At 35.0% G+C, this 24,900-nt stretch overlaps 1 protein-coding gene across 4 annotated transcripts; it reads right to left on the bottom strand.

The window, feature by feature from the left end:
• Positions 1–10,554: 10,554 nt before the first annotated feature.
• On the bottom strand, positions 10,555–20,066 carry LOC18612899 (uncharacterized). Of its 4 annotated transcripts, none has more exons than XM_018114081.2 (5): positions 19,619–20,066; positions 14,699–14,770; positions 13,836–13,907; positions 10,881–13,028; positions 10,555–10,775 (listed from the first exon to the last, which is right to left on the bottom strand). In XM_018114081.2, exons 1-4 carry the CDS (start codon positions 19,626–19,628, stop codon positions 10,927–10,929), a joined length of 2,256 nt encoding a protein of 751 aa, XP_017969570.2. In that variant the 5' UTR covers positions 19,629–20,066; the 3' UTR covers positions 10,555–10,775; positions 10,881–10,926. The 4 variants fall into 4 exon arrangements, with proteins under 4 accessions (XP_017969570.2, XP_017969572.2, XP_017969569.2 ...); XM_018114083.2 differs by having other exon boundaries at positions 10,555–10,767; XM_018114080.2 differs by having other exon boundaries at positions 10,555–13,028; positions 19,619–20,064.
• Between the last annotated feature and the right edge of the window lie 4,834 nt (positions 20,067–24,900).

Below are 24,900 nucleotides of genomic sequence, written 5' to 3'. Positions count from 1 at the left end.
GTATTTCCAAGGATACTTATGCTTGTATCATATCTTCATACTTATGTGACATGTCAATCACGAGCCCAACTTAACTGTATAGCCATTTGCTCTTTGAGCTTTAATGTTTTCTCATTGTGAAAAGTCTTTGGAATTTATCTCATCAGGGTATTCACAAGGTGGATACAAGTCCATATCTTACAGTTCAAGGCCTAAAGTATTGAACACAACCTCATCATTGATGTTCTATGCTATATCATATAATACAAAATATAATCTAGTAACTATGACAATGAAATTCTAAAGTTCCACCTTTATCTACCAATCATAGCTCCTTTATGAGCACATACTTTACACTGCTTGATTGTTCACAAGCCACTCATGGCCATATAAATTTGACCTCTTATAGCAAGTCAAACTAATATATTATTCTTATGTTTTCCAATATACTTGCAAAATACTTAAACACATCCTTTAATAGAATTCTGTTGAGGACTCAGACAATCAAAGGCTTATATTCAAAGCCACGCATAACTTTAACAATTTAATATATGTTCGATAACATTTAGCTCATTAACCCCATTGAACATTATTTTAAGATCTTTTAAGATGTCCTTACTTTTATTTCGGACTGAACCAAACTAACTTAATATAATTGCATTGATTATCCTTGAGCTTTTTATGCTCATCCTAACAACACCTATGTTCCACCCATCATTCGTCTTAATGACTTTCAGCCTTTCACAACACACTTCTCATGCATGTTAAGGCATTCTTAATCTCATACCAAGCCTATAGTCATGTAATCACCAATTAGGCCAAATCCTTCTATGGAATATCTCCTTCCATACAATGAATGCGAATCACAAGATATACAACTTCGAGTGTATGCTTACATATTGGTAACCTCCATATATTTCATGGTCATAAAAACCATAATTTGCAAAACTAGCTTTCTATCACAAGTTTGTAATCGGAACATTAGTCGCCACATATCTCACTTTGGACATACTTCACTACCAACATTCATATACCTTTACCACAACATTCAGTGCAAATTGATTAAGCAATAATCTCCAAATTTACTCCTAGGTACACATATATCAAATTGTACACCACTTAGTGTTAAGATCTTAACTTTACTCATCAATTCTTAACCAATTACATCCATAAGATAGACAATTCACATAATTTTTGTATCTTGCCTTTGCAGTCATAAGATCAAAATTTCTTAAGCTTAGGATGCAGAAGCTTCCTCTTAGAGCATATTCAAAAATCCACACGTTTTAAGTCCCTTACCTTTGGAGAAGTCACATTCAAGACTAATCATTCACATCATAGGTTGCATATTGAACCAAACATATTTTTAAATTAGCCTTTAAAGCAATTCATATATCAATCTTCATATAGAACTCCATATGGCACTTAGACTAAATTTGTCATTTTCATGTCATTTAATTTCAAACTGCTAAATCCACATCTAGTCCTTTAATCCTTTGGCTCCACACTAAGCATAGCAAAATTCAAGCTCATCCTTAAAGTAGATCATTTACTAGCCTTTTACTTCATAACCATACATCAATTATAATAATCATAGATTTTCACCCTTGAGCTAATTCATGCAATTATAACCATAAATCATAATAATTCCATTCAAGCCTTGGAATCTCACAATTACTTAATTAGAATCAAAACCAACCCCATTTGAGCTACTATACACATATTCAACACTTATACGCTTATAAAATGTTTCAAAAGCCCACACCATTTCTATAGGGGCATGTCAAGCTCAATTAACGTAGTGCACTTACCTCCGTGCACATAAACGTTGGTTTACACTTTCCTTGATATTTAAATTTATAAATCTCAACCGAGTCATAACATTCACTATTCATTCCAGTCAAATACTGCTCTTATTACCATTATCGTACGTCCTCCCTATATTGACCTCAAATACAATCCATAGTCTTCAAATTTTTAATTATTTTTTTTTTATAACCAAGGGTTCGAATCATAATTCCACCAAATGAATAAATTATTACGGACCTAACAGTCCAACTCCACCTTCCTCTATCATTAGTCGGAGGAACATATCATTATGTTAACCTTTCGTTAGGAGCATTTGCTTAAAAATCTTTCCAATAATGGTTTGTGTCTTAGGTGGCGTCTCAAACCCAAGCAACGATACCATTTATGCCCTTTACATGACGATAGCAAAAGGGTAGGTTACTAGGAATAAGAGTTCATATAGTTCTTGTCTATGACTTGTGTTGCAGTTAAAAACCATAGACACGATTCTACATTAACTCCAACAACTCCGCTAACTGACACGAAAATTCTTAGGACTTGACTAAACTTAGAGCTCTGATACCACCTTTGTCATAGCCTAAATTTCGAGCTATGATCGGCACATGGGCCTATTGGGCATGGCCCACTAAGCCCAAGCAAGCCTATTTATGCAATCCCGATCATTAATCCCAACCATCATTTCTAAAACCACATATGGTAATTCTCAATTATAAATATTTCAGTAACATTTTATAGCAATCCAATATTCACATTTGTATTATGCTAAGATAGTATTACCCATTTGCCACCTTATAGTGGCATCAGTAATCAAATATACATATTTGATTTTTAACATGAATCTTAGTGGTCTTCATTACTTATACATGTACACAAGCATAAGACTCTTGACCGTCAGCGGAGTGACTCTAGGTGAAGATATAGCTACTAAGTTACCATAGTACCTACCAAAAAGAAGAGCATACGTGGACTGCTCAATCTAGGTCCTAACTACCTTTGAATCTGAAAACATGAAGTTTAAAAACGTGAGTATAAACTTAGTGAGTGAACATAAGAAGGAAACAAGCAATCAATAGGAATAATTTGGAAATCATGATGCACTTGTTTCAAAAACAATGCAATTGATTTAATTTTTTACTAAAAACCTGTCAAGCCCCACCTTATAAAGTACTTGCCATGTCCTTCAGGTGATTGACAATATGCTTGCATACTTAGAAAGCCCCGAAAAATCGTCAAAAGTCAATATTGTACCAAATGGTACTATTAAGTTGAATTAAGCCTTGAACTAGTCTAAATAGAGATCTTAAGATGCAATTGAGAATTTTAAAACCCCAAAATGACTTAAAATGATGATTCGAAGTTCGAGGGCTGAATTGGAGTCAATTTGAAATTTTCATGTTTTAAGGGTAAAATGATAATTTTGTCACTCGAGGATAAAATAGGAATTTTTAGAAAAGATTTTGATCACATTTGACTCATTGGAGTATGATTTGAGTTTGAGAGGTGAAAATTTTAAATTTTGACATTTTTGGAGTCCTAGGGGTAAAACGGTAATTTTACGAGTTTATGAGGGCAAAGTTGGAATTTTGGAATTTTACACCACCTAACACTTGTCATGCCCATGGATTTTAGCCATTAACATTTTACATTGTGGATAATTGAAAATTTTTATGTGGTGGAGAGAGATTGCTTAATGGATAAGTATTACACATGGACCAATGGAAACATTCCATGTGTCAAGCTTGGATTATTTTAGAATTTCCTTGTAAAATCTATTTAAAACTCTCTTAGTCTCACCCATATGGGCGGCCAAAGCATGAAGTGAAGAGGAAAGGAAAGAACACAAACCCTAGGTGGGAAAATGGAAGAAAAAGTGTGGGATTTCAAGGGATTAAGCTAACAAAGGTAAGATTTTGTGATTTTATCTTGTGATTTACACTACCCATGCTTTCTTTTTCATTTTCCATGCTTAGAACTCAAGTTTGCATGATGAACCCATGCTGGCCGAATTTGAGAGGAGATGTTTTGAGCATTGATTTTGCTAGATTTCAAGCTAATTAAGTGTTTTTAGTTGTTTGGTAATGGAAAGTATGAAAATCTAGCAAGGAATCACTTTGTTCTTCACAAACCCACAAGAGGCCGAATTTTCTAGGGAGAATATTGAGGCTGAAATTAATGATATTTTATTATATTTTGGTGGTATTTAATGATTGGTGAGGCTAGAAATTTAATGGGAAATTTTGGCATGAAAATCTGAATTTTTACCTAATGTATAGACATGTGCGATTTATGGTTCGGACTGATAAATTGAATCATATTCATAGTCATTGAGGTATTTTAAGTATAATTGGAGTGTAGAAAGTGAAAGAAATCGATTTGGAGTTAAATTGGAAGTTTTAGCCAATTACATCGAGAATAGTACGAATTAGGTCGAATACCATATTTAAACGGCTATTCGGACATTTTGCATCACATTTCATGCATTCATTTAGATCTATAGAGCCTGAAATAGTTTATGATAAATTGACACAATTTATTGAAATTCGTGTCACATATGATGTATAGGTGGTGAGCCCTCTAACAAGGGTAAAGAGATTGTGCCCGAAGACCAAGAATAGGAGTATATCGAACTCCTAGTACTGTGAGTAACCTTACTATCGTCTTAATTATCTAAAGTATGTTTTATTCGATTTTGTGAATTTCATGAAAAATGAATTAAATGATTAATTTTTCGATTTTATAAACAAAATGTGATTTAGTGAAATAATTTCATAAAATTATTTTAAAATTGAATGATGGCTTTTCAAATAGAGTACTTGGAGACCATTTGATGTATTGTGAATTTATGGTTCTAATTGATTGGCTTATGACAATATTGGCATGAATGGCTGAATTGGTATTTGTGTTGAAATGTATAAACTATTGTTTGCCTTGATAGGCTGGATAACGATAAAATTGTCATGTCATGCTGCTGAATTTTTATTGTATGGTGGGTTTAGCTTGCTGCAGTGAGCTGGTTCTGTGGACTATAGCCTATTAGAGGGGCATAGAACCTGGTCATATTCATACCTCAATTTGAGAGGCACGGATGGATAATTCCTGAGGTTAACACTTTAGAGTTCACTTCACGCCAAACCACCACGTGATGGTGAACTCGACCAACGTCAAGGAACGGCTATGTTTTCAAAATAAAAACATGATTTATGCGTACATAACTTTTTAACAGCCTTGGCAGACTCAGTTTGGGATAGCCCTCGGCCAAGGTGTTCCTGATGACTGAGTATGATAATGATTTTGGCACGAGCCAAAGTTTTAAGAAATTCATAAGCCATTTTAATTACTCGATTTATATGAATTGATTTTATTTGGTTGAAACAAGTTGAAAGGTGATTAATTTCAGTATGTTAAACTGTTTTATCTGTCTCCATTTACTCGACTTTAGATGGTTTAAATGGTATCTGTTTACTCACTGAGATTTTATAATCTCACCACCCTCCTTTTCAACCATTTCAAGCTCGAGGTAGCTTATGGATAGCAGATATCGTCAAGGATTATAGTCGGTTTTACTACTCCAAAAACTGTAGGTTTACTGCCTTTGTGCACTTTTGTTTCTTGTGGGCCCACGAGTCACTGTAAAGTAAATTTCATATCTCGATTATCTGTATTATAGTACGTATGAATTTATTTAGCTTTTACATTACAAAAATTATTTATCAATGACTATAAATATTGTTTTACAAGAAATTAGAATATTTTATTGAATATTTTTATTTTATTCAAATAGTTGCAATATAATTTTTAATAAATGTTTTAGACACGCAAATTTATTTTAAATCATGAAATATGAATTTTCCACTCATCTACTACATTTTTAGTCAGGTTCTAAAAATTTTGAGAAAAAATTACTAAAATGCCCCTGTGAGGCAAAAATTATTTTTCCACGATTTTGAAAGGGAAAAAGCTTAAAATTCTTTAAAAACGAGGTTTGGCGATAATTACTTACAAGGGAGATGAAAAAAAATGGTACTAAAGCCTTGCGGGGTTTCGGTTGGCACTCCGGATAATGAATGTCTACCGGGACGTCGCGGCGGTTGTCATGGGCTCGAGGGGAGTACCGGGTCATGACAAAACCCCTTATTTCAAACTTTGATTAATAACCTCATGGTGTTGCAAAAAGCCAAGATCAATCCATGAAGTTAAATGGGTGAAAAATATGTCAAAATCAAGCAAGGTAGCAAGCATGGCAACAAGTTTCTTATTACAACGAAGTTCATTCTTGCTGTAGCGAGATTCAGGTGGCCAAAATAGAAAGTTTCTCGCTGTAGCGAGAAATAGTGTTAGTTTGCATGTGTTTTAGTGTTTCGAGTATATCTCCCGATGTAGAAGTCCAATTGACCTGATTTTTAGACCATTAGAAAGCTAAGAGGCATGGCTACAACTTTGATGTTTACCACTTTTCCCAGTTCGGACTGGAAGGTGGTCAAAATCTTCATAAAAGTGAAAGTACTGCATCAGAACTCGAGAGTTTCTCGCTGCAGCGAGATTTGGAGATTATGAACAAAAGAAAATGTTTTAACAAAAGAAAATGTTGAACAAAAGAAAAATTCAAAATAGAAGAAAATGTGTATTTGGAGATTATGAATAGAGCTCTATTTAAGTCCTATAATGATTATGTCTTTAGGGTGATTTGAGTCTTATTATTACCTTTTATCCTACCTTGACCCTAGCCACACATTACAACCTTAATAAAGTCTTACTGATCCTTGACTTAATATTAGTCTACATTCATGGCGAGAGAAATGAAAAGCAAACCTATAGAGTTCTAGCACTAATTTGAATTTAACATTGGCATAAACTCATTCGGATAGTATGATGTTCTTTGTAAAAGATTACACATACACAGAAATCCATTCAAAAATGAGCATGCATTTGAATTGAAACATGGACTTAAATGATATCTATATTTTATCTTGAGTTGAGATTATAAGATAACTTTTAAGAAAATTATGGAGATCATTGATTTGGTGCTACTTGTCTCTAGTTAGTCTATTTATTAATGATTGCTTTCATCATTTAAATTGCTTTTGTTTTTGTTTAGTTTTCTTTTAAGTTTTGCTCGAGGACTAGCAAAATATTAAGTTTGAGAGTGTGATAAATCTATTTTATAGAGTTATATGGTCACAATTTTAGGTGTATTTTGTTTAAGTTCTTGAGATTTTCTTTAAGAATTAGTTATTTTTAGTCATTTATTTTATTTAAATTAATTATATTGGGTTTAATTTCTTTAAGTTAATTTATGTTATTTTTCTTTAAGTTTTGTTATTATTTAAGTTAGTAGGTTGCTTTTTTAGGTTTGCTATGAAAATGGTGATATTTTGTGAAGAAGAATGCATTCAAAGTGCAAACTTCCACTACAAATGTTCCGGTATTTCAAGCATATTGTTCACTAAGGAAGTCCAATTGATATGATTCTTAAATCATTGAAAAGCTAAGAGGCAAAGCTACAACTTTTATGTCTATCATGTTGCCCAATTCATCTTCGAAGAAGTAGAAAATCACGTCACAAGTCAAAGTAGTGCAGTAGAATCTGGAAATTCAAGACAAAGTACAGAGCACTATGACCATGGAAACATCAGCACTGTGAAGCCCCAACAAGGCAAGGATGTTTTGGCTGAATAGAGGACTCGACACCGTGGCCACCAAGGAAGTAGTGTCGTGGTGTCCAAAAGGAAAATGTGAAAAAGGTAAACCAAGAGCATGGCACTACGACATTCACATGTCGAAGGAAAATGTTGGTGCATTCAAACTTCTATTTCAACACTAATTCGAGCTCTATATAACCTTCTTTCAGATCACGTTTTAGCAAAAATTAGGAAAGGCTTTCTAAAGAAAAAGAGGCATTCAAGTTAGCAAGAAAAACAAGGAAGATTGTAGATCGAAGACTTGACAAATCTTAGAGTTCTTTCTACTTTTGTTATCTTTATACTTTCTTTGTTTAGTTTTGATAGTTATACTTTTTTAGATGATATTTTCAATAGTTATGTGGAACTAAATTTTTAATCTAGAATTGCAATTAAACCTAATGAGTAGTTTGAATTTTTAATATTCTTTCTTGCTTACCACTGACAGTGTTTAAATTGTTTATCTTAATCATGTTCTTAATGTGTCTGATTGTTCGATCACCAATTAGATTGATTTGGAAGCCTAAATGGAACTAAAAAAGGGACTTTAGAGTAAATCATATATGAAATAGCATATGTTCAATATCAACTACATGAGATGATTGATTTGATTTACGTGTAAGGTAAGAATACACTTACATATCATCTATAGCCATAAATAGAGTCTAAATTTAATGAGTCTTTCTTAATTTCAATTTCCATACGAATATAGTAAGTTGTTTAAAGAAGATATTTTTATAAGAACATTGGAAGAGACTTATAAATATATTAGAACTCTAAGTTAACAACTTAAGCCTATCTAGTAAAGTAAAGAGAAAGTATAGGAGATTCATATCAGACATTGAAAGGATATTGTGGTTCTAGATTTTTGATTGATTGATTCTAGTTGAATTGTTATTTTTGCTTTTAATTTTAGTTTTAATTTCTTTAATTTTCAATAGCTTTAAATGCAGTTGTTTGGATAAGATTAAGTTGTGTTAATTTTAGTACTTTGCAAAAAGATTTGGGCAATTCTTTGTGGGAACGAACTTTACTTTCTATTGTTTTATTTGTTAACGATACGTGCACTTGCATGGTGAATCCGACAACAGGTCGTGCAATGTCAATGTCGTGGGTCAACTTGTCATAGCTACTTCCTGATCGCTCATACAACCGATTGAATCAAAGGGTGATTGTCGATCCCATACCCAACAATCTCCCCCCCCCCCCCCCCCCCAACAACAACCTTGGGATCTGAACTTGTGACCTTGCTTTGACACCAGTTTCCAAGATCAAGCACTTACTATTTCTACCAAAAGCTATAGTTATGTAGAGGCGTAACTTAATTCCCTTGACACTAGTAGTGCAATGCCTAATGTTAAGTGACCAGCGAGGATGAAGGGCTGTGCAATGTCAGTATAGCGGGTTGGCTTGTCATAGCTATTTCCCTGATCGCCCACACAACTGATCAAATCAAATGGTGATTGTTGGTCCCATACCCAACATGCTCAATCTTTATCCTTCATAAATGAGTTTATGAAGCATGGAATGTGACTAAAGAAAGTTGTTTATTTTACAAAAAAAAAATCTTGTTTTCAATGAACTTGAATGAGAAAGTTATGATTATGTAAAAATGTATGTTTATTATAAATCTATGATTTATGTCTTGTTTCCTTTTCGTATCCATTCATGAAGTCTTTATGACTCACCCGTTAGTTTCTCTTACTTTATTTTACAGATCAGTAGCTCGCTTAACTTGGCGTCTTGTGAAAGAGTAGCATAGTTCATATTTGGTAGGTGTGATAATGCCTTCCTTCTAGCCCTCCAATGTCACTACACTTCGCAGTGTACCGAGTTGGGTCGTAAATATTGCTATTAATGTTGATACTTGGAATTGTAAATAAGTATTGAGATCCTCATTTATTTTCCTATCATGGACTATTGTGTTGAGCACCTTTCCAATGTATACAAATGATGAAACCTATGGTGAAAGAACCTTAAATGATAATGACATGGAAATTGTGCTAGACTACAAAAACTATATGTTATATGAATGTTGTTATTAAATAAATGAAATTCCACACTTTATGATGGGTAGTTCCATAATGTTGTGATGGTATCGATGTGTATATGATTATATTCATATTGTATGATTATTTGTATGAATGGATGGATGACAAACCCACACATGTTAATCAAAAGAATTGCTTGGGCATAATGGGTTATACTCATGTAAGTCCTAGTGCCAGTTATGATTCTTTAGAAATGAGATGTGACAAGAATGTTAAGATAATTATATAAAATATTTGGTTAGAGTTGTAATATAGTACTATTACTTAGTTAGACTACAATATCTAATTAAAAGTTATACTACAATACTATTAGTTAATTTGAGTTAGATTATAAATAAAATTAGCCTTATATATATTATACAATTTTATATAATATAAGATGTTCTCTTCATCTAAGATTGGGCTTTTTATCTAATCTAGTTCCTTTACCCATTAGAAAAAACTAGTTAGTCATATCTTAGGTAATTGCATTCGTAAATCTTCTCAAGCCTTAGTCACAACTTCCTTGGTATCTCCATGGAGCCCTAGTCTTCCTTTTTTCTAGATTTTATAAAATTCTATCCTAATTTGATCCTATACATTATACAACTTTTATGTAATTCCATAAAAAACCTCGACTACACTCAAGAGAAGAAAGATGGAGAAAAGAATTATATAAACTCAAAAGAAAAAAGAGAGAAAGAGAGGGCTCATAGTCCTTATTTCAAAAATACCATAAAAAATATAACTAACTATTCATTCATTCACATCCACCAAGTCTAAATCCATAATCATCTACAACCACATCCATCCATAATCATATTATGAAATAAAAACGTATTTAATTCAAGTTATTGATCTTATATGCTTGTTTAAACTAGTATTAATTATATCATGAAAACACTAATTTAAAATATTTGATGGAAAAATTTTAATCTAACTAGGTAAGTTACAAAAACCATTTTTAGTAAAGTTTTCAAATTTAACAAGTTCTGAAAACTACTTTAATAATGAATTTAACTCTCAAGTTTCTGCTGTTTAAATTGAAGTTGTTGAGGTTATTAACACAAGGAGCAACATTCGCTGTATTTACCTTTTGCCAAAGTGACATTTTAAACTGCAATCGCTTGTTCGGGCAGTGACTCGACAAGTAGTCTCATTTACATGGCATCCATTTTTCATAAACGCAACCACCGCTAGAGCACGTTAGAATGAAGCTCAACTTGCAAAAATCACAGCATATAGAAAGGCAAGACCTGAGACTTCAGAACCTACAATCCTAGAGGTTGAACAATTAAAACAATTGAATCTCAACAACGGATTGTTACGAAAACAAAAAAGTTGTTTTAAAACTTGGTACTCCATCATGAAAATTAATCACTACCTCCAGAGGTCCCTCAAGACTCGGCCACATCTTCCTATCTCAACGTTTATGGCAGAACTTCTTCAATCATTTTACCTCTATCAGCTGACACAGCTCCGTCCACAGCTTTGTTAAGCCTTTTCAACCAAATATCATAATCAACTGGGTATGGTGTTCCGCAAAGGCTATCCACGTAATCAGCAAATGCCTTTAGTAAAGGTGAAAGTTCACCTAGCTGCTGCTGAATCGATCGCGTTGCCCAGCTTTTCTCCCTCCATTGCAAAGCAGATTCAATAGAATCCTGTTGCTGCATTGTTCCCCCACAAACAAAAAAAAGGAGATAGACAAGGCTCTCAGCATCGGATGCAGGACAGAGTTTCCCATGCTGAAGTGCATGAGAAGACGAGAACTGCAAATTTATTGCTGGGCTGTCCTTGTCTTCCAAAACTGCACGGCCCCATGAAATTGGGATGTACAAAACTTTGTTTCTCATACCTTGTGTGTCCAAAACACGAATTATGTTTTCAGGGGAAATATCACCATGCTGGACATTGGCTGCCGCTGCACTTCTTAGACCGGCTAGGCAGTCTCGGCAGCAGCGTAATGCATCATCAGATGAAAATGGGCCGTCTTTAGCAACTACATATGAAAGTGGCTCCCCAACTGGATATGTGACAAGAACTGGGGTTCCGCACCAAGGATGATCACATCGTCCACTTGGACTCTGCTTTTTGCAAGGACCAGAATGCAGAAGTCGGCCAGAGGCAATTATTTCAGGCAAATATTTGCTTGAAATTCCTTGCTGTTTCAATATGTTTAGTACCTTTGTTTGCCTTTGTACTTGATACCACAGACTCATATCCTCCCAAGAAGGTTCAAGTCTGGATGGATGAGCACCAGCATACAAAGTTAACAACTGTGTGGGATAATCTAGAGAAATAGCACCATAGAGAAAAGAGTTGCCTCCTATGAAGGACTCTTGTATCTGGAAACTTTTCTGGCCCTGCTGTTGATCCTCCAATAATAATATCTCGCCCTGCTTAAGCTTCAGGCGTGATGAATTCTTTACTGGGTGATTATCACTATGATCAAGTTCAACAATCTCTCCATGTTGAAAGCCAGCCTGATGGTAAGGTACTAGAGCATTTTCATTCTCAGCTAGGCGGCATTCTATTCTACGCTTCTGAAGACGAAGGCTATGATTTGAGGCCAATGAGGCTATTGACTTTCTTGGGGGTCCATTCCACTGGATTATGGAATAAAAAGTAGCTAAAAGTACTTGAAGAGTCCCCAGGTCCCTCCAATTTGCATTCCCAAGCTTATTCCATATTCTGTCCACTGATGAAACAAAGACTTCAGCATGACACTTTATCCATTGGACCACAGACTGGTATGGATCAGCTGTATTCAACTCAAGTTTACCAAGATCACCTCCAAGTTTTACCACTGCACCAAATTTAGAATCAAAAACCATAAGAAAAACAGAATCACTCTCAATGGTTCTGGACTTGCTCAAACTCCTAGAAATAAGTATATGAACACCATAAAATAGGGCTTCACATATACTGCTAGTTGACAATCTTAACTCATTTCCTGATAGTATATCTTGTCTAAACAAGGCAAACTGCACTACTTGATCCCAATGAACTTTTAGATCACTCCCAATTTTAGATATTAAAGCTAAACCACGTAGCTCTTCTAGCCTTCCTCTTGATATTGCCTTCTCAACAGCATAAAACTTAGATTTAGGATGATGGGAACAAGACAAAAAGAATGGTAATGGTCCGCTTTTACGCCAAAATGTACGCCAGAGGCCATTTACTATAGTATGAAGAAAGTCTTCCAAAGCAAGATACTCATCTTCCTTCAAAGCTTTAGAAGCATACAGAGAACATGGCATACGGTACAGTTGCTGAAACAGAACACCTTCCAATGCTAAATCAAGCTTGCGCAGTTCATCAATCAGAAATGGGGACCTAAAAAAGGACTGCTCCCCTGTAACATGCTCCACACAAGAATTTTCCAAAACCCAATCCTCAAGATTCTGTTTAAATAACTCCTGGTCAACAAGTTTCCTTCCACAGTCCTTCAGTGCCTTGTAGACTCTTCTTGAAGTCGGAAAGAACTTGCTTGAAGATGAAATTCCAGAAACACTATGGGTGGAGATAACTGCATCATATTACAATCCAAATATTTTTCAGTTATGGAGTAAAGGTTGACAAATGCAGCAAATGTTTACATGAAAGTGGACAATTGCAGACATAATTATTCTATTGGGCAATTGATCAATGGCAGGCCAAACAATTATTGAGAATAAAAGGGAATCAGAATAAGTTTGTACTATTGTCATCTTTCTCTTTGTACTCATGTTCACATGCATGTGTGCTTCTGCATTTGTTTGTGTACATACAATGGTGTAAGCTCACATATTTGCCTCATTTCACCTTAACAAGAAAATTTCGTGTTTTCATTCTTAGTTGTGAGAAATATTCTTATCCAGCATTAGCAAAGTAGTAGTACTTTGTTCTAACTTTCCTAAGTTCAGATCGTACTTTCCAACTAGCTGTAAACCAAAAGGATTTGAGAGTTGCAGATTCCAATGTATTTTGCAGAGGAAGTGCAAGCAGACAGTGATCTCTGTTTCCTGTATACATTCCTCCTATTTCCTAACATTTTAAGATTTTTTTTCTACTGAGAATTTTTAAGGAATAGTCGGATACCATGTCTATGCAGATTCATCCTTAGATTAACCAGTTTTACATTTTTGTAAGCCAGAATAATTAACTTTTTAAAAGAAAGAAAAAAAATAATAACACATCTATGACATTGGTAACCACAAATTTGTTATGCATAATGACAATCAAGCAAGATGAAGATGAACATAGCACACTTATTTTACAAGTAGAAGGAGAAGGGTTGACTAGCATTTTCTCAAGAGAAAGTCAAGTAAAAGGAAGATGAGCCTGTAGAACAAACCAGAATTAGATTTTCTGAAACTTCCATCTAAGCTTTGCCCTGGAGAGGAGTCCAAATCATTTCGCAGAAAACCTGACCCATATTGTTAGTTAGAGTCTGCATTAATCCCAGATTTTAAATTTTACACTGGTATATGTTTGGGCAGAATAAAGAGCACATATGCTAAATATAAAGAAATATATGATTGCTGCCCAAAGAGATCTAAGAAGGAATAGCCATCAATGTACAGCATGATATTTACTTTTCAAAAACAAGGAAAGCAACAAATTATATTAACTGCATTAGGTGTGATACATGCCAGGATAGTGTAGATAAATGAGGCCTAATATTAAGATTTTCAACAATATCAAGTCAATTAGATCATGCGGATATATTTCCTATACTAATCTATTCTACACTGTAAAACATGATATGGTATGCAACTTTCTTTATAACCAGAATAATTGTATTAATAGTTTCAAAAAAAGAAGAAGAAAAATACTATTAATAAATAAATGTTCCCTGTCAAAGTCAAGTTTCTTTTCATTGGAGTAAATTTATAACTCGCACTGAACTTTAACAAAACAAGAATGCAGGAATTATGGATGACACTTATAACAGATTCTATACCATCTTATGATAATAATCAAGGAGCATTACATCGTACTTGCTCAAGTTCTCTTCTTGTTTTATCATTTTTCTACTTTCCATGAGAAATTGTTCTAGTGCTTCTAGTATAATGTCCACAGTCCGCAAACAGGGAAAATGTGGAAACAATATAGGAAAAGACATCATTTAAATTTATAATGACCCAGAAAAAATAGACATGGAAAATTTATAATGTACTAGTTACTGCTAATTCGATGTTAGAAATAAATACTAACCAGATGTAAACTTTCTGAAACTTCCATTTAAACTTTTCCCAGGGGATGAAGCCAAATCATTTTGTTTAGAGCCTGAGTCAATTATCAGGCAAAAGAAAATGAGTACCTCAGTCATGCTGATCATCATACTTTAGACAAAATGTTCTGCTAAGAACTTCAGTCATGCACTCATAAGATAATGCTATGGCAATTTAGATGTCAAAGCATCAGTTTGAAAAAGGTAAGATTTTGGAGAATTTTGGTTGAGATTTCAAATTAGTTCTTGAGTGTTCTGAGTTGAGAGTACTTGTTCTACATCAGGCACACACAGATCAGTTCCGGAAATTTATCAAAGTTTAAATAAAAACACTACCATGCATGCAGCAGGGAAGGAGAAATAAACAAAGACGCTAATAGCATGTAATATACTACAGGTAGTGACAGACATTTGCTTGTAGAGGAATAGAAAGGTAAACATGACAAAATGCAACCTGACTATATGTCCCGGTGCACTGCTCACTAAAGATTTCAAAATTAACATTGCACTCATATTATTTGGTGAATTGAATTTATTCAATCATTAGTATAAATATCAGTTTATCATAAACTTCAAGAGAAGAAATAAAGAAAAGAATACCTCAAGTCCTATTCTAAAATTTCAGTGGTCAACTGAAAGCAATATAAATTACAGATGAGCAACCATCTGCCCAATATGAGAACTTGGTTAATTAACAAGATCTGGAAAAATTTTTAATCAACAAATTCAATTGCAGTGTCTTGCAACTATATAGAGAAGGACATGCCCAATCACAAATTTCAGAAGACAAGAGTCAACAACAGTTAAAGCTTAATGGAGTATGGTACATTCAACGTGAGCTGACTAAAGCATGATCAGTTTCGAAAAGGCTACTTAATCACTTAAATTCAAAAAGTATGAGAACAATATTGAAAAACAAAAAGAGGCGAAAAAAGCATCAGATGTTTAAAAATCTATCACCTTAAATAACAAACCTTAATAATTTAAAATTCATTCATGTCTTACTAAGACTCCATTGCTAGCAATTTAAGTAAAATATAATTCGGAGCTGATTAGATTATCAATAATCTGGCCGGCATAGCAAGCTAGATCATGATGCAAACCCACATTAAGGGTAAGGTTATGAGTCACAATAAAATCTTCTTGGTAATGCTTGAAACTGCGAAGTAAGGAATTAATGCAAAAGTAGAATTGTAACATTAAGGCCAAAATTATACACATGCAAGCGCACATATGACAAGATAATTACATTGTTGCCGAATAGGGGAGGCAAACTGCGCGAAAATAGAGATAAAAGAGAAATCTGAGAGAAAAGGAGGACTGACAAAGAGATAAAAGCAAGAGAGAAAACTCAACACTCAATATTGAAATCTAAAAATCTCAATTTTCCATCAAAAGTTGTTTGAAACTCAAAAACATAGGAAGTTATATTCCACATCCTAATTCTAAGGCAAATATGAATTACTAAATATATCCCTAAATATTTATTAATTCCTTAATGTTAAAATCGTAATCAAACCCATAAACATGTAGAATTAAGAAAAAAACAATCTAAATAGTATAATCCTTCAATAAGCACACTCCTACTCGACATCAATTTCTCCTTGTTGGAGAAACTCAATCTCAAATTTTAAAATTTGGAAGTAGAGGAAATAAGTAACAAAACCGTTGAACAACCATGGCAACAACAGATCTCCAAACTTTATCAACAATTTACATAGAGTTTTGTTTTCTCCTACCGCATAACAGCTAGAAAGAATGAAGTCAATAAATAACTAACTAGCACATTATTAGACTTTTCTTTTGGTCAGACACAAACAAATTTATATCAAAATCTATATGCCAAACTTGCCTATCTTTGATACTTTTTAGCTTGAAACCCTAGCCGTTGCATATCCAATTCTTCAGACAGATTCATCAAGAAAAATAATCCTTCTGACAGATAATGCCGCACTAGCTCATCATATACCACCTTTTGGTCCCTCTTCCACACGGTTTTTTTCTTTGACCTCAATGATAAAGGATTTATTTTTCATTGTTAATCACATCTGTATCAATTGGACCCTTGTTTGCAAGCACAAGGGAGGAACACCATAGAGACACTGAAGTTGAAAACAAATCTAAAATTGTCTGAATTTTTCTCAGTTTATCATACAAATATTGTAATCCTCATTCGTCAAGTGCTTTCTACCTCATTAGTGTATACTTTTTAAATTAACATCACTTCCAAAAAACTGAAGGATGAAGATTTTTTAGTACCATACTTATTTTTCAAAGAAAGCAACTCATACAAGTGTATAATGGCTTCATAAGCCATCTTCTGAATATGTTCCGAAGTGAAGATATACACTCCAAAATAACTATTTCCTAAACTGATAATGAATATTTGATGTTTAAAGGCTAAGTCTCACCACAAAAGAAAAAAGAGACAAAAGACCTAAAAAGTGGAATCAAGACACCAAATCTAGGAGGGAAGAGATTCTAACGAAATGATGACATGACTGGCTACTAACATAATGCATGACACTTGACAACATCGCCTGATCATTGGCAGCTGGAGCATGACCAAGCACATGATCGGACTGAACATGACCAACCTAAAGCACAGAGGTGCATGAGTCATCAGCTGTCATCAGCTGACAATGATTGGCTAGAAGATGAGTGGAGATGATGAGTTCTCAAGTGCTTGTTTCCCAATCTGAAGATGAATAACGGAGATTTGATGTTTTTAAGTTTGATACTTTTCTTTCTTTCTTTCTTTCTTTTTATACCAGGTTAGCAATCAGCATCTAATGATTTGATTGGCAACAGCGTTTTCAGCTGAACCACTTGAAATTAGAAATCTGGAACTTTTTTATTTGACAGTTCATTTTCTTTTTATAAATCCAGCTTTTTTTTTCCCTTTCAGTTGGTAGCAAAAACAGCCAATGTGACAACTGGTATCTTGGCAGTGAATGCTTTGCAGAACACTGATACCAAATTGATGCAGAATGAGAGAGAGACGAAGAGGAAATTTGAGGGAAAAGGAGGAATAATTAAAAGAAATATTGGCTGAAAATAGAGGAAATTGGGGAAGATTATGAAGGAACCAAGAGGGAAAAATCAAGACTTAATATTCAAATGTTGATCATCCATAATCAAAATGTTAGAAATGAAAAAAATATAAATTGTTACATTGTTTGTAAGAATGTTTTTTATTACAATCTCCATCGATGTTACAATCCTTCATCTAGGAAAGCAACAGTCGGCTCACATATTTTCAAACATGTTGATACCCGTTGAAGAACAAGCAGAGAATCAGTTAACTCAGATAGAATGTTACAAAATCTTGCAGGCAATATAGTTGCAAAAATGAAATTTTCATGAAACTAGTGCAGGATTCACTAATGAAAATGTTGCATCTTTTTGAATAATCTAAGGTTCAATCCACACAGGACATCACTTTGGCAGCTTTAAAACAATTTAGAACAATAGATTGGCCAAATTTTGCAAGTGAAAGAAATATTTCCATACGCTAGATATCTAATTCAAGCAATTCTCTCTAGCACAATAAATAACTTGATATTAATAAGCAGGACATAGGAACAAACATCACAGCCAATGGTGAAAACTTACACAAGAAACAGATGCTGTTATTGTTCCTTCATCTATATAGAAGAAACTAAAAATCCTACAACTCCTGGGGATCTATCAATCAGAACAGTGCAGGAGCTTATTAGTTGCAACATAAGACCTATTTGAGTACCTAGGTTAACCAAAACAGCTACAGAATAGAACTAAGGTCTTGACAAATAATCTTCCACTCGAGCACTGGCATTGGGAAAAAGAATATACAACAGATTGCAGTAAGCATTAGCCCAAGTGATTTCAAGTGGAGCACTGGTTTCTATGCCAATATATGGGATAATGAAGTTGGCAGTCATGTCAATTGCATGTACAGGCTATTATTCAGCATCACTAAGAAGCAACCATTTTTTATCACTTAAATGCCAAGCATGAAGCTTGAGTTAAAATGGGAAATAGAGAATGCAAAACAGACCAGATCATCAAACAATCATTCTCCAGTATATCCAAATATATATCATAACAACCATAACAGTTCACTAGCACAGTATACGTTGCAGTATACATTAAACAACAATGATTTTGATCTTTCCACCTTCAGGAATAGAAGTGTTGTATTCTGAAAAGAATATCTTTAGCAGAGTAGAAACACCCTGAACAGCTATCTAATGGAAAATTTAAGAAGACCAAGCAGGAGCTGCACATATTCTCCAGGAACCAGAATATGACATACAGAGAAAACAAATGGAAATAGCTAATAATATGGATCCTGTCACTATTAATGACACAAAAATCACTGCATATTTTTGGTAAGTAGTTCAATAGTTGTATGTGTGGAATACAAAATTGTTACAAATATTGCATTTCACAGACACTCATTGAACTAATTTTTATATTATGTTGTGGAATTTAAGTGCGTCCAGCTGCATAGAAGCATGGAAATAATCACTCTAATCTCATATCAACCTTAGAACAATCCGCCCAAGTTCATTACTAGAAAAGAATTGAAGCACACGAGAGTTGTTGGATGGAAATGCTGCTCATTGGAAACTTTAAAACACATTATTCACAAACAAACCATTACTTAAAAAGCAATTAGCACATCACCAGATTCCATCAAACAAATCAAATTTACTGTAAGACTCTTGTAGACCAAATTAGGATGAAATTCAAAAGAATAAAAACGCGTAAATAGAGAATCATATGTAGCAAAAAGTAAATGGGCACAGCTGATCCAAAAACAAAAACTTAAAAGACTTAATACTATTATAGATAAATATAACCCACAAGCAGAGCACATTTCCACATTAAGGTAGAGAAATATTCTGAAAAAGACTCACCAAATTTCATAGTGAATGGTGAGAAGACAATGCGTGAAATGGAGAAATGTGGGATGCAAGATCCTTGGAGAGTCTAAAGCTGGCATTATTCAGTGCAAATGCTGCAATGTGGGACTGTGATCATTGGAACCACTAAGCAAAGGGAAAATAATAAAAAAAAAAACATAATGTGGAGCAATAATGAGCAAAGAAAGAGATCTTGATGCATTCCTTCCACAATATAACATTTTTCAAGCTCTCAAAACCAAAAGAAAATTAAAAGAGGAAATGGGTATTTTCTACTTTGTAATAAGAAGAGGTGAAGAGGGAACAGAATGCTCGAGACAGTGAAAGAAAAGAAAATTTGTAAAAGGAATGGAATTGGAACATGGAAGAAGAGCAGGATAACACAACACGGACAGGAAACAAAGGAGGCTTCTAAAGGGGAAAAGCTGAACTCAGCCACAGAGGACTACTGGTCCACGTTTGCCGTCCCCACTCATCCAATTGGCAGTTGGCCCCACTGACAATGATGTCTTCCTTTCCTGAATTCCTACGCTTCCCCCACGCCTTCACCGTTCTCTCTCCTCTTTTCTGTTTCACTTCCCAACCTAATCGTCACTTCCTTAATAAATAAAAATACAACTTTTAAGATGTTGAAAATAAAAATATAAAAGTTTTTCATGTATATCAGATAAAAAGTATAATATTTTTCATTTTTTTAAGCAGCAAGAGAAGTTTTTAAATTAGTGTCATTAGTCTTATTATATCCTACTTTAAAAAATTAATAAATTCATATAATAATTAAATGAATATATAATAATATTTTAATTTATATATAAAATAATAATTCATATAAGAATAAATTTAATAAAACCTATATTTACTTTTATCTCTTTTAAAAGTACCCTCTCAACCTTTCAAAAAATGTGATATTTATTAAGTTTAAGTATTTACCTTGAAACGAAAACCATGTATCCTTTTGTATTGTAAAATATAATTTTAAGAGAAAATTGTGAGAAAAGAACCTCGTGATAAGGTAATTTCAAAAATAATCACTCATATAAAGTTATCTATTTTTAGCCAAAAATAAGTATGAGTAGACCAAAATGCCCTTAAAAACATCGTTTCAAATAAATACTCAGCTGTTTGAGCTATTTGCCTCCCGTTAGAGAGAAAATAGAAAACAATAAAAATAAATGAGCTCAGCTGTTTGGGCTCGGTCATCTTTCTCTCTCAACTTTCTAAACTGTCTCAACTCTAGCAAGTCTCTGTTGAGCACCATCATTGTCAGCTATCTCAGATCTTTGAACTGTATGACCTCTGTCAACTCTCTGTTGAGCACCATCGTCATTGGGCTGTGGTCTATCTCTTAGCATCTAGCCACATTGTTGTAGATTAACAAACCCTATAGCAGAGATGACATCAAGATACCTGTTATTGGGTTTATTTCTGCAACACACTTAAATTTTTTAAACATTTGGTGTAAATTAGAAGATGGATTAGAAACATTGCCCAGAGTTGTTACACGCGCATGCATCTATAACATGTGTTAAAGTTATTTTAGCGTGTCACGGCTGTTCCTAACGTGTTGTGGGTTAACTAGTTTTTTGGATTGTTAGCGTGTCACGGCTGATCCTGGTGTGTCGTGGGTTAACTGAATTTATGGGTTTTTGACGTGTCACGGCTGCTCCTAGCGTGTCGTGGGTTAAGTGGTTTTTTTGGTTTTTAGCGTGTCACGGCTGTTGGTGTAACGAGTTAGTAATTACAATGATTGACGTGTCACGACAGTGATGCATGGCGTGTCACGACATTTGACTTGATATGCATGGCGTGTTACAACATTTTACGTTATATGCATGGCATGTAATAACACGATTGACAAATTTTTGATCACGGCATGTATTGTGTAAAATGATTGATAATATTTTTTTTTTCAAAATTTCAGTGGGATTCCAATTGTGCGACTTTTGATAAGACATGGTGGTTAGTGGGTGAATGGCATTTACAAAGGTGGTGAGTCACGAATGCGGGGGGTTAGAAGTGATTTGTCATTTGTGGGCTTGATGAAGCTGGTTGAAGATGGTTGAAGATGTTGTTGGGGTAAACTAAAAAATTGACGAGATTGAGTTACATGCATTGATCAGTACACCCAGAGAGTTATCACAGCCAATTATCAAGGACGATGAGGATGCTGCATTAATTTTGCTAGAACAAAGGAATGTTTCGACTGTGTATGTCAGCATTAAGGGGCGCCAAACAAATGTTATGTCACATGAAGAAGTTGGACAACATGGTAATCAGCTCAATCAAAATGAGATTTACAATGCTTCAAATATACCACAGCATTCGGTCCGTAACCCACAATAATGGCAATTGAGGTATGCACAAGAGTTTGTGTAGCCCGATAGACAGACGACATTCGCAGAACAGTTGGCTGCACAATTTTGATCAGGATGTGCATCAAACCAATTTCTTGCTTCTCTTGAATAAATGCAACAATCGGGTGAAACTGTAGAGTGTGTAATGCCATTGTCAAATGATAATACGACAGTTGAGGACAACAATGTGAGGTTAGAGGGTGACACTGTGACGTTGGAGGATAATACTACATTTGATGAGGGAAATGAGGATTTGTTCGCTGCAGGTGAAGATAGATTTGATGACACTTCAGATGATGGGCTTGAACAATTACAAGATGACAGTTCAGACGATAACTGCCTTTATAACAATGACATTCCAATTTGCAATACTGTTGAAGGCGAAACGGAACCTGTTAGAGGTGTTGATGTAAGAGATGTTCAGTGTGATGACCCCATATGCAATAACCCCATCGCTGGTGAGAACGAGATTCATTCCCTTAATACACTGCTCGATGACAGTGATAAGGAAAAGGGAAATGCAGGGAAATCTCGTATGTGGGTAATTGCAGGTGCAGAAAGGTTCTCTTTCGAAACAATTACCATTGAGGAGTTGACATGTGCTGAAGATCGCTTATACAAAGGAAAAATGTTTTCGTCGAAGGTCGAGTTGAAACGAGCTTTAAGCACGTTGATTATAAAAGAGAAGTTTGCGATAAGAGTAAAAAGGTCATGTAAAGCTCGTTATGACATTGGTTGCAAGGACAAGGCATGCAAGTTCAGTGTTCGTGCAACGAAGTTACTTGATAGAGGAGAATATTGGCAAGTTCGGGCATTCCACAGAGTACACATCTATACCGTTGATGGTTTGCGAGGGCGATTTTCAACTACGAGTGCGAAGATGATTGGTGAACTTATGTCACACAAGCTTCGGGTAAATGGAGTAGCATTGAGACCTAAGGACATAATTTGTGAGATGAGGGTTCAGTGGGGATTGGAATGCTTGTATGGTAAGGCTTGGCAAGCGAAGGAGTATGTGGATAGGCTTGTTTTCGGTCCACTGGAGGAGTCATTTCAACTTCTACCATCGTATTTTTATATGTTGAAACAAGAAAATCCTAGCACAATGACTGCAGTGGCTACTGATGAGGAAGAGAGATTCAAATATTATTTCTGGTCATATGGGGCTTGTATTCGGGGATTTAGGGATGTAATGCATCTTACAGTTGCAATTGATGCGACACATCTGAAAGGCAGGTTCAAGGGTGTTCTGTTTATCGTTGTACGTAAAGATGCGAACGAGTGCGTATATTCAATTGCGTTCGGCATCGACCATGTTGAGGACGAAGACTCGTGGACGTGGTTTCTTAGCAAGCAGCGTGATGCGGTTGGTTGTCCTGAAAACACTATGTTCATTTTTGATCAGCATCTCGGCATTAAGAAAGCAATCCAAAATGCATACCCAGAAGCGCACCATGGTTTATACGGTTACCACTTGAAAAAAAACTTTAAAAACAAGTTCAAGCACGACAATGTTTGTATGCTTTTCACCTTTGCTCGAGATTGCTATAAGGTGGCCGATTTCAACAGACATATGAACCAGATACAACAGATTCACCCGAGAGCCCACGCGGACCTTATGAGAATAAAGCCTGAGGAATGGGCACGTGCATGTTCACCGGCAAGGCGATACCAAATGATGATATCCAACATTGCGGAATGTGTTAACTCATGCTTGAAGCATGCAAGACAAATGTCGATCACTAGTTTGATCGCGTTCATCAGAGACATGTTCCAGCGTTGGTTCCATGAATGATATGAAGAGGCCGTCAAGGTGACCACGCCCCTCAGCCCTTGGGTTGCCAGGCAATTGAGCAAAAGGTTCAATGATGCGCATCGCTTTCTAGTTAAAATTATCAATCAAGTGGAGTTCGAAGTTAAAGACGGGAAAATAGACAGACTTGTAAACTTGTCCAAGAAGACGTGTTCATGTTGTGAGTTCTAAACAGATTTACTACCATGCAACCATGCCATTGCAGCAATAAGGTCAGAATATCTTTATTTCTTATTTGAACCGTAATTGACATAGCATTTACATTGTGCTCGAAGATTGAGTTTATTGTGTTTTTCAGTAAATGCAATCATGAAGCTATTGAATTTTACGCTGACTACTACAAGACAACCGTTTTGGTGGAGGGTTATTTAGGATCCATTAAGCTGGTAGGGCATCTTAGTGAGTGGGACATCCCCCTTCATGTGAAAAAAAATTGTTGTTTTGCCCCCACCTTGGCGAGGCCAAGCGGGAAGACCTAGGAGGAGAAGGATTCCATCAGTTGGTGAAGGCAGTCGAGCACGAAGATGTTCGTAATGCAAGAGGTACGGGCATAACAAACAGAACTACCCATCCCCATTTGTAGTTCCATCCATAAATCCGGCACCATCGCCAAGTCAATTGGTGCCTCCACGACTGCGCTGACCCAAAGCATGTTCAAGTTGAAGACAAACTGGTCACACAAGCAACAACTGTCTAATACGAAGGACAATATTTGAAAATGTAGGGTCTGTTTGTGGATGAAGACAGCTTGTTCGCCTAACTAAATGTGTCTGAAAATTGTAGTTGATTTCGTTTTGCTTTACGGATTTGTCTGCTCGGTCATTCTATAAGCCACTTTTAGTTACAGACTTTGTTGCCAAACATTTCAGGCAGATAAGCTTGTCAAGGCCTCCGTCTGATAAAGATCGTGTTAAAATACATTGTTACATTGTTTGTAAGAATGTTTTTGATTACAATCTCCATCAAATAGGAGCCTTGACAAGCTTATCTACCTAAAATATTTAGCAACAAAGTCTGTAACTAAAAGTGGCTCATATAATGACTGAGTAGACAAATTCATAAAGCAAAACGAAATCAACTACAATTTTCAAACACATTAAGTACAAGTG

This window comes from Theobroma cacao, chromosome 1 (genome assembly GCF_053813885.1).
Source record: "Theobroma cacao isolate CCN51 chromosome 1, ASM5381388v1, whole genome shotgun sequence".
Classification (NCBI taxonomy): domain Eukaryota; kingdom Viridiplantae; phylum Streptophyta; class Magnoliopsida; order Malvales; family Malvaceae; genus Theobroma; species Theobroma cacao.
The sequence above is the reverse complement of the archived record's forward strand: the minus strand, read 5'-3'. Positions and strand labels throughout refer to the sequence as shown.

Bases quoted from the DNA above. Each gene is read 5' to 3' on its own strand.
- LOC18612899 (XM_018114081.2), bottom strand. The intron at 13,908-14,698 runs GTTAGTATTTAT...AATATGGGTCAG, and splicing joins TTTCAGAAAGTTTACATCTG to GTTTTCTGCGAAATGATTTG. The intron at 13,029-13,835 runs GTTTGTTCTACA...AATATGATGCAG, and splicing joins TTTCAGAAAATCTAATTCTG to TTATCTCCACCCATAGTGTT.